The 9526-nt window shown below is 47.4% G+C and overlaps 1 protein-coding gene across 2 annotated transcripts in view; it reads left to right on the forward strand.

The window, feature by feature from the left end:
* GNAO1 (G protein subunit alpha o1) overlaps positions 1–9526 on the forward strand; it is a 148167-nt gene that overhangs the window by 122641 nt on the left and 16000 nt on the right. The window contains exon 7 of one of the 2 annotated variants that reach the window (XM_030023999.2): positions 7147–7300. The exons of the other annotated variant lie outside the window; for it this stretch is intronic. Coding sequence (XP_029879859.1) covers positions 7147–7300 — 154 coding nt within the window. The remainder of the gene's footprint in view (positions 1–7146; positions 7301–9526) is intronic. 2 annotated transcript variants of the gene reach the window in all.

Below are 9526 nucleotides of genomic sequence, written 5' to 3' on the forward strand. Positions count from 1 at the left end.
GCTCTTTCCTGCTGGTAAAGATGTCAGGCTTGCAGAAAGCTGTTGATGAGGAAGGAATCAAGGGAAAGATTGCTGTTAGGTGTCAGTTGTCTCTTCCCAAAAAGACTGGGAGGGGCTGTGGTTTCTAGCCAATTTGAGCCAGGTTTATGAGCTCTAGCAAACTGTTTGATGAAGTCACCCGGTTGGTTGTGTCATATTGATACCAGAATTCAAGGTGATACTAACATCATGACTATGTCCCTCCAGGCTGACTGAGACACCCTACACCCTCTCATGTCCACTTATTTATAATCCTCGGTTTTCACCTCCCTCTGACCCTGGCCCCGATATGCTCGAGGATGCTCAGTCTTGTAGGATCTACTGGGAAGGAACCAAAATCTCCTGACATGGTTTCAAAAACCCAGCCATTAGCTTAATGCCATAGAGCTCTGCAGCTGGGCAGGGGAAAGACACCCAGGAGATAAAGAAGAATACGCAGGGAGAGGGCAGACCCAGGGGGCAGGGAGCGAAGCTGTGATCTCAGCAGAGAGCAAGGTGCTCTGTAGGTATAACTTGGGCTGTGACACCGAAACCGTGAAGCCAAAGGCTGCCTTTAATACAGGTCGCCTTTGGGTGCCAGTCTACACAAGCCAGAGCCTGTGATTCAAAGCCACAGAGCACAAAATGGAAGGGCTTGAATGCCAATGCCATTTTTTAAATGGCAGCCTTAACTCAGCTCCTCTGAGATGGAGGTTACAGCATCCCTCCTGGGGATGCTGAGCTCTGCCAGTGACTGTCCATCACCCAGCACTACCCCAGTGACAACCAGGGTGCCAGCTCAGCCTCCCCCACGACGTGCCCCACTGCGGAAACTGGGATTTGTGCAGCTCCAGCTTTCCTTTTGCATCAGGAAAGCAGGCTTGCACTACTTTGGCACAGCGCTGACATTTGCCTGCTATTTCAGTCCATTTTCACAAAGCATTTCTGGGGATGCTGAGCAACAGGAGGGCAGAGGCAGCTGCTGTTCATTTACACATTTGGCATAAACCGGAAAAGGATTCGGCATCGCCACTGCCATGCCTGCAGGACGCCCCCGCCTAACCCAGATAAACAACCCTGAGTGAGGCCAATGCAAATAGGAAAAAATGACGGTGTCGGATCTTGTCTGCCCTATTATACCCCCAGCACGGGTGGAAAACACGGCACCCACAGACTCGGTCCCCTCCCAGCTGAACCCCCAAGCATTCGGTCTCCTCCCTGCTAATGTGGTTCCTCTCCAAAAACCCAGCAGTAAAAAGCAGCATCTCTTCAGTCAGCTGATTTGCCGTCTGCCTGCATCCGTCACATCTGCTGGCTTTAATGACGTAAATCAGCTTTTATTGCTTCTCACTTAGAAAATGCGAAGAGGAGGCAGCTGAGAGAGTGAGCTGGGTGCTGTTTCTCCATCATAATTTTCTATAGAGCTGCTTACTATGGTGCAGGCACTTCCAGCTGTATTAAGCCACTGAAGGTTTGGGGGCTGTACAGATGTCTCTGTGAGTATGAAAAGACTTGTAGAGCTTTCATTGCTAGCGTGGAGCCATGAGAGGTAGAGAGCCCTACTGCATCTCGGGTGCCCAAAAAAATCCTTGCAAAGCCAGTGCGTGGAGAGAACAGCTTTTCCTCGTGCGCTCAGTGCCCTCTTCACAATAATCACAGGATTTCACAAGGCCTTTTTGCACACCTCCAAGTCAAACCGCACTTCAGGGAGATGAAACTGCAGTTCAGATAAAGTCAGCCTAACATGGAGCAGGGGCTCACCTTGTTAAGCTCGGTTAGCGTGAGGGCGTTGGGACCGGTGTAGTTGTAGGGTCAGCCTGTCTCACTGAAAAAAAGCTCACAAACAACAGGTTTACTGTGAATCCTTTCAAATGAGACTGAGCAAAGAGCTGGTTAAAAAAGGCTGGGTGAAACACCTCCTGACCTGTCCCTGCCCTTAAAATTAAAGCACAGCTCTACACTTGTAGATATTTTTTTGTGGTTTATTGCACTCTGTTTTAGAAGACTGAGCACCCACCCTCCTGCAGCAGCTAAAAGAAGGCTATTGTGTGCAAAGCCATCACTCCCTAAGAACAGGTAGTTTTTTTATAAGGGATATATTTTCCCTCCAATTCCCTGCCACAAAGAGCAACAAGGCAGGAGTTGAGGAAAGCAAGTACTTCTCTATGTCCAGGTGAGAAAGGCATAAATAAAATAAAGACAACTTTCTGCATCTGTGCTTTCTAGGCCCATACACCCATAAAGACCACATTTTGCACAGAAACCCCCAGTGCTGTTGAATCCAGCCTCTCCCATTGCCCCAAACACCTCCTTACGCCGCTGTTGGCAGATCCAAACTGCTTCCCTGCATGCTGGGCTCCTGCGGGAGAGGAGCAAACCTACAGGGAAATTTAAGCAGTGCTTTCATCAGTTCCCTTGCTGCCAGCCACAGCCCACAGCTAGAGCTCCCAAGGCAAAATGACACCCTCTGCCCAATGCACAAGACACTGTCTTCAAGGTATTACACCTGCCTCTGCATCTGCCTTTACCGAGTCCATCACAAGGAGCTGTAGAGCTCTCTGCTGTATTTGCACACAGTGGGAACACCCTGCTTTAACTGACTGAACAACTCCATGGATTATGTCTTTGCATAACGAGGCTATTTCGTCTCATTTGTGACTTATCTTTATGTTTCATAAGCTGAGGTTACAGGAGGAAAAGCCTCAGATCTGTTATCTGGGAGGAGAGAGGGACAGCAGTCATATTAATCAGTAAAACTGGAGAAGACGATTAACAAAGGCAGATTTGCATTATTCCTTCTAAATGGAATTCCTAATGGAATTTAAAAAAAGACAGCAATGGCATGGGACCTATCACAGGAACCGTGACTATCCTCTTTGGGTTTTTCCTCGCAAATTCAAAGGAGTCGCAGCAAGAGAGGGAGATGTTCATGCTGCACATTGCTGCCTCTGAAATGAAGACATTTAGGTCATCCATATCTAGCCAAGACATGCAAGTATTGTTTGTGTCCCCATTGCTGAGCATGGGATGGGTTGAAGACACTGTGCTGGTGACCCTTGGTGTGCATTAGTCTTGGCCTGTTGGCTCGTATTTCATTGCATGACCCGGTTAGCGTGCTCTTTCTGCTGTCATTGGGCAAGGAAAATTGAATTGCAGCACTCAGAAATTGCCTTAGGAGTGACAAAGCAAGTGAAAGTGGCTTGGGCATCTTAGGAAATATAAGCAGGCAGGGGAACATGGCGTTTCTGTTCTTAGGATAACCATCAGTGTCCTTATAGTTCGCATGACATCTAGCACTTAATCACCAAGGAAAACAAAAAAGATTGAATCAACTGTGTGTTGCAGAAATAACCGGGTCTCCTCCCATGCTCTGGTGAAAAAAAGATGGGGTTTATGAGTGTGTTTCTGCCTGGGCAGAGTCTTGACCACAGCATCCTTTCTCCCTCATGCTCAGTAGAAAGCTGTTTGCCCTTCACATCAGCAATGGGAACACGGTCGTGCAATGACATCTAAACTCAGCTATAAGCAATTCTGTCTCTTGTCGTGTGCAGGAAAAGTTAACTGGACTTTTAATTTGTACGGGTGAGTGGTTACTCCTCTGTAACGTGGCTGGTGGGGCTGCTTTCCTTGTTGGGGTATAAAGTATTTGCAGGCGTAAGGATTTAAAATACTGATTTTGAAATAGGAAGTGACATTAAGAAGCCAATGTTTCAAGAGCCTTTCCCTTAACAATAGGCCCAACATAAAGTAAGAAAAAGGATGAGAAGTGTAATCTTTAATGCCTCCTAGCAGAGCAGGTATGTCTGCCCCATCACAGCAGCACGGGTGCTCCTGAGAGGGTCCCTCGGGAAGCTTTAAGGGACTAAAAGTGTCTTTCCCTGTGGATTTACTGGTAGGAGGGGGATTATTTGGGCACTTTAACTTCTCACTCCTCCTTTAGCATCAGCCTGTCCTTTTACGTGTGGTACACAGGGACTACCTCCCCATCCTCGCGTCTCAGCCAGGGCGTGCCTGAGCTGTTGGAGGTCTCCTACAAACATCTGTTGAATGAGTAACAGCTGCGAAGGGAAAGGAAAGGGAGGGGGCGAGGCATTCCCAGTGTTAGCCAGCCCCAGGACAGCTTGCATCCATGCGTAGGCTCCTGGGAGCCCTCCTGGGATGCGACAGCATTTCCCACATGGCACCCAGGTACGGCAACAGGAGCATCCGTACCTGCTCACCAGGATATTGCTCTGCACCTTTGCCACACACAGAAAGCGGTTCCTTGCTTTTGAATAATGTTGTCTTCTCCTTAGTGATGGGGAAGGAAAAGGTGGATTTTAAGACCAGAACCTTTCCCAGGTAAATAAGGATGAGTGGGCAGAGCGGTGGTTGTATTTACTCAGCTAACTGGCAGAGCTGGGGGAAAAAATCAACATGTAGAGATCAGAAAGCCAGGTCAGGCAGCCTTAGGAAGCTTCGAAACTTGTTTCTGGAATCTGAAGGGAATAGAGGATTTTTATTGTAACTCTCATTTTCTACAGGGACGTATTGGTTTGTTCTGTGTGTATATTCTGGTTACAACTGAATGCTGAGAGCCACTATTTCTCAGGAAAACAGTCTCATTTCCTAACAGGTGTTAACACAAATTAATCAAACTATGTAAGAGAAGCAGAAGGATTTCTGTAGCAACCTTACGTAGTCTTGCTACTGTAGGAAGGTCAGCTTCACCTAATGGCGAAGCCCAGCTCGGGAGAAGTCCTCAGCTTCTATTTCTTAACAAAAACCCAATGTTGCCCATGGTGCTTTCTGTGCCACGAGGCGCAGTTGCACACCGCTGCTCCCCGCCAGGGCTGCACAGCGTGGTACGGGGCTGGTGAGGTGTGGCGTGGTAAGTACGGTGACCTCCAGGCTGATGGCTGCTGCAGATGAGCTATTGGTTTAACCCACGAGCAGTGTTCATGTGTTTCTCCATGCTTTTATTTTAAATCGGCAAGGATGATAAAAGTGTCATTAAAAATGTTCTGTGAGGGACCCTGCTTAAAAAAACGGTTAATTATATTTGCTTTCTGTTCCCCCTGACCACCTTCCACTTTTTTCTCTCCTCCCAAAGGCTTTGGGTAGCCAAGGATCTCCTGTACAAAACCTTTGCAGGTTTCTACATGGTTACAATTCTGACACCACAAGTAGCAAAGAGGAGCATTGCTCCGGGGCTCCCACACCAGCCAGTACAAAATGGGTTAGCAAAAACCAGCACACAGGCACGGGATGATCCAGATAAGCAACGTCTTGCAACTGAGACCCAATAAGTAAATGCATTTTTACATTTGTACACAATGGCGTCTTTCCCGTGTGTCGGTACAATGCACGGTGGGGAGGTGCTCGGTCATTTCAAGTCTGGTAGCAAAGCGTGCGATATACGGTACAGCAAATCCTGTTTCAGTCTGGGTCAGAACGGATATTTCCTTCATCCACGGAGCCACTTTTATCTAAATAAAACATTCAGCAGCAGCTAAAGTATAGCAACGAAAAGGAAAATGTTAATCAATAAAGTGCTGGGCTCAATTATGCTGCCTGCATGGGCATGAAATGGAGCAGGAGAGGGGTGAAAGCCCCCGGCTGCCTCCTGCGCCACTCTGAATTTCCAAACCCAGGGGGGACACATGCTGCACCCACCCCAAAAAAAACCCTCCGGCAACAAGACCGTGCAGCCCTGTTCTCTCTAGCGTCTCTCCGGCGGTCGCTGTAACCAGTCTCGTAGGTGCACTGGCGGGTTTGGGGAGTGCTGTCCCAAGGAGATGCCGCTGGGAAAAGCCGAGGAGCCGGTCTGGTCTGTACCATGCTTTGCCTTTGATAACCCCCTGACTCTTGGGTGTGCTTCGTCCTCACCGCGCCTGCTCTCTCCGCTACCCGGCTCCCGGCTGAGAGATGGCCACGCGACCGGCGTGCGCATCCGGCGTCGGCCTCGCACGCCAAACATCGCCAGCCTCGGCGCCTTCACAGCTTTTCCTCGGCCGTCTGACCTTATCTAGCCAAACAAAGGCCAAAAAATGAGCATTTGAGAGACCAACCAAATTTGGCAGGTATGAAGTTTCTCTTGAACCGAGAAAAAAAAACAAAAGAAAAAGCGAGTTGAGAGTTGAAAGCAGCAGGGAACATGACACTTGGTTGACTTTGCCGTGAGCTCTTTCCACCACCATAAAACCATGTGGTGGACTTTGCAACTCTCTAACTGGTCTGGTTTTTTCATTCCTCTTATCTCTCTCCTTTCCTGTGTTGTTTTTTTGCATGACCTATAACCAAAAAGCCGACTTCTTGCTGTGCATGCATTTGAACGTATGGCTCTTCTGCTGGCAAGTAGCTAATGTTCTTCTAGAGGCATGAGCTAACATCAGTGGTAGCTGCCTGACTTCTAGTCTGGTTGTTCTTAGATGCCCTTCATTATGTTTTTCCTTTTCACACTATTTCCTCTTCCTTTTTCACTTTTTTTTCTTCTCTGCCAGACACTTCCTGTTGAGCCATCTTCCAAGAGAACTAAAAAAAAAAATTTAAAAAATTAAAAGCCCGACAACAGGCAACAACACTAAACCAAATAACAAAACCAGGCAAAGGTCACAGCAAGGTCATTTCCAAAATTATGTCACCTTGGTGTCTGCTTCCAACTCTAGATTAATTCAAGGATCTACCAGTCCTTGGTTAATGTATCCAACCAGTTGTGTGCCACACACACTCAAGAAAGTAAAAAAAAAAAAAAAAAAATTAAAAATTAATGAAAATATTTTAGAAAATCTGCATGACCTACACGGACACATAAATCTGATCAAAGGGCAAAAGTAACTCCCCATCCATGCATGGTGCATGATGATTTCTATGAGCTGGGATCCTGTAAATTATACACTATGCAAAATCAAAACAGCTCTGTATAGCTAAATGCCCTGAAGTTACTAACTGTATGTCAAATGTTATAGGGATTGCATCTGTGTATGTATACGTTCAGCTGTATGTATACATAAATTTATCATTGTATATCATAGATTTTCTTTTTTTGTTTTCCTCCTTAATGTAGTTGTTTTAGATTTCCCTGCATACATGTTGAACATCCCCTAGTTGCTGTCTTTGGCCTGATGTGATCTCTCCTTTCTATTGCAGAACCGCATGCACGAATCACTGAAGCTTTTTGACAGCATCTGCAACAACAAATGGTTCACAGATACGTCTATTATCCTCTTTCTAAACAAGAAGGACATATTTGAGGAGAAAATTAAGAAATCTCCACTGACTATCTGCTTTCCTGAGTATACAGGTAATGAGAAAGCTGGCTGTACAGGAGTGCATAGCGAAGGGAGGATGGAGCGTTTCCCATCCAAGCTGATACTGTCATGTATCGCAGTCAACGAGGCTAAAGATGCATACCTAGAGCTCCCATTTGCTTCACTGCAAGTTTTATTTCAATAAATGCCATAGGATCACCGCCACCATGTTTAGTGGTCCACTGAAAGCGTGAGGGTGACTTAAACGCAAGTTCTTGGCAGGCAAAGGGCCACCACCGCTAATCAGGGCATCTGATCTCTGCCCCACAGGCGGTTTTGATGCAGAGCCAACACCTGCAGGTGTGGGGCTGGCCGGACACTGCCTCAGCCTGTGCCCTGGTTCCCAGCATCACTCAGGAACGTGAACCCTCTTGCAGGTCTCTCAGAAAGATGCAGTGAGCTTAACCATTACAAATGGGTAACTGATCTCTGGGAGACCAACGCATGGGGTTTGTTAGGGTGTCCTCAGCTGGAGCCCAGCTTTGCTGTTTCATACCCATCACATTCCCCTGTGGGTCCCCGCTGACTGCATCAAGGATTCCTCTGCGGTTCCCGGCCGCTACCCCACTGCCAGGCACCAAGGGGCTGCGGGATCAGCCCTCCGGCATACAGACAGCAGGTCCCACAGCCTGGCTGCTTCAGCTCAAGCTGTAAATTTTTATCACATTAGTTTAGGAGGTCCCCAGTTCTGCTCTCAGGCCCACTGACATCAAGCGTCTGGACATGGAAATGCTTCCAGTTAAATGCAGTTAGAAAATGAGGTGCTTGATTTTCTCGTGCACTGGCCACCCAGGCCTCTTAACCCATAGTGCAGACAGAGAAGAGCCACAGCAAGCCATGCCCCAAGCTTGGCTGGGGAGAAGGAGGCCTTAATGATGTTTGGAGATCTGAGCCAGAGGCTCTGCAACAGGGCAGCGTGCAAGAAGCCCTCGCTTCTGCTGGCTGCCTGGCATCTGACCTGCTAATGATGAGAATACATCACCCGTGCAAAGGCTGCAGCTGCACCCCGCCGCTTCCCGCTGCATCTCGCCAGCTTCTACAAACCCTCATTACCATTCTGAGACAGCATAAAAATAAACTTTTATCGTCATGAATTATTTAAGCTCACCGGAGACATCCAGATGAATCAAGCCAATGGACAGAGAAGCAGATCTCTTTGTCAGGAAACGTAGTTGTGAACCGGGAACACCAAGAGTGTCACATTTCTGGGCAGGCCAACAAATTATTAACCAGAGCTTCCTATCTCTGAGCACTTGATTTTTCACTCTGAATAGGCAAAAATGATCCATCATTGCTGCTTTGGGCTGAATGGTCTATGGCCATGGAGCTGAACGACTCCATCTGAATTCAGAAGGATATCTGCAGGCTTCCTCTCTGGGGAAAGTTTGGATGTTTGTCACTACCAACACATTTCAGCCATCTACTCATCTGCTTAGTCCAGACAGAACCAACATATTCCTGACATGTTTGTCTAAAAAGATCTAATAATGGAAATTTCATAGCCTTTACAGTTGAAAGTTCACAATAATGCCAACCCCAAATTTTTCTGGTTGCAAATTAGATTGCTGCTTGCCCTCTTTTGAATGGCTTGTAGAGCAGCTCATCACCGTCTTCTTTATAGCAGCACCTCTATATACCGGAAGATTTTTACCATGCCCTCTTCCTTTTCTCCATGAAGCAAACCTGCACCTTTCACTCATTCCTGATCGCATTTTGTGGACCTGGTTTTGTGAATCTTCACTGAAGTCTCCCAGTAATCCCACTCTGAAATAATATCCCTGATGGCAGAGAGACTGGAACAAGAAGGAGTGTCATTTTAGATATAACTCTTCCTTGCCAAGCTATCCCAGCCCAAGAAAGGAGTTCAGTGGGGGAGGCAGACCCTCGTACACACGTAGCTAAGCTCTCAGCTGACTACACAGAGGAAAACAAATACAGCTTATTTCTGGAGCACTTCAGCCCCAAGTGAACAAAACCAGTCCTCCCCAAATCTCAGAGTACCCCAAAGATGCTCTAAATTCCTTCGAGGTGCTGTACTGGAAGCTGGGAGTTATCACAATGCCAGGGACCCTCCGCAGACCTCTTGTCTCTCTCGTACCATTGGAGAGGGCTGGAGGTCTGAAGGCTGAAAGTCCTTCCACTGTTCCAACAGGGATCTCAATCAGAGGTGAAGAATGTCTCACCCTTAGGCGTTCAGCAGCACCATTAAAAGTTGGAAG

This window comes from Aquila chrysaetos, chromosome 9 (assembly GCF_900496995.4).
Source record: "Aquila chrysaetos chrysaetos chromosome 9, bAquChr1.4, whole genome shotgun sequence".
In the NCBI taxonomy this organism is placed as follows: domain Eukaryota; kingdom Metazoa; phylum Chordata; class Aves; order Accipitriformes; family Accipitridae; genus Aquila; species Aquila chrysaetos.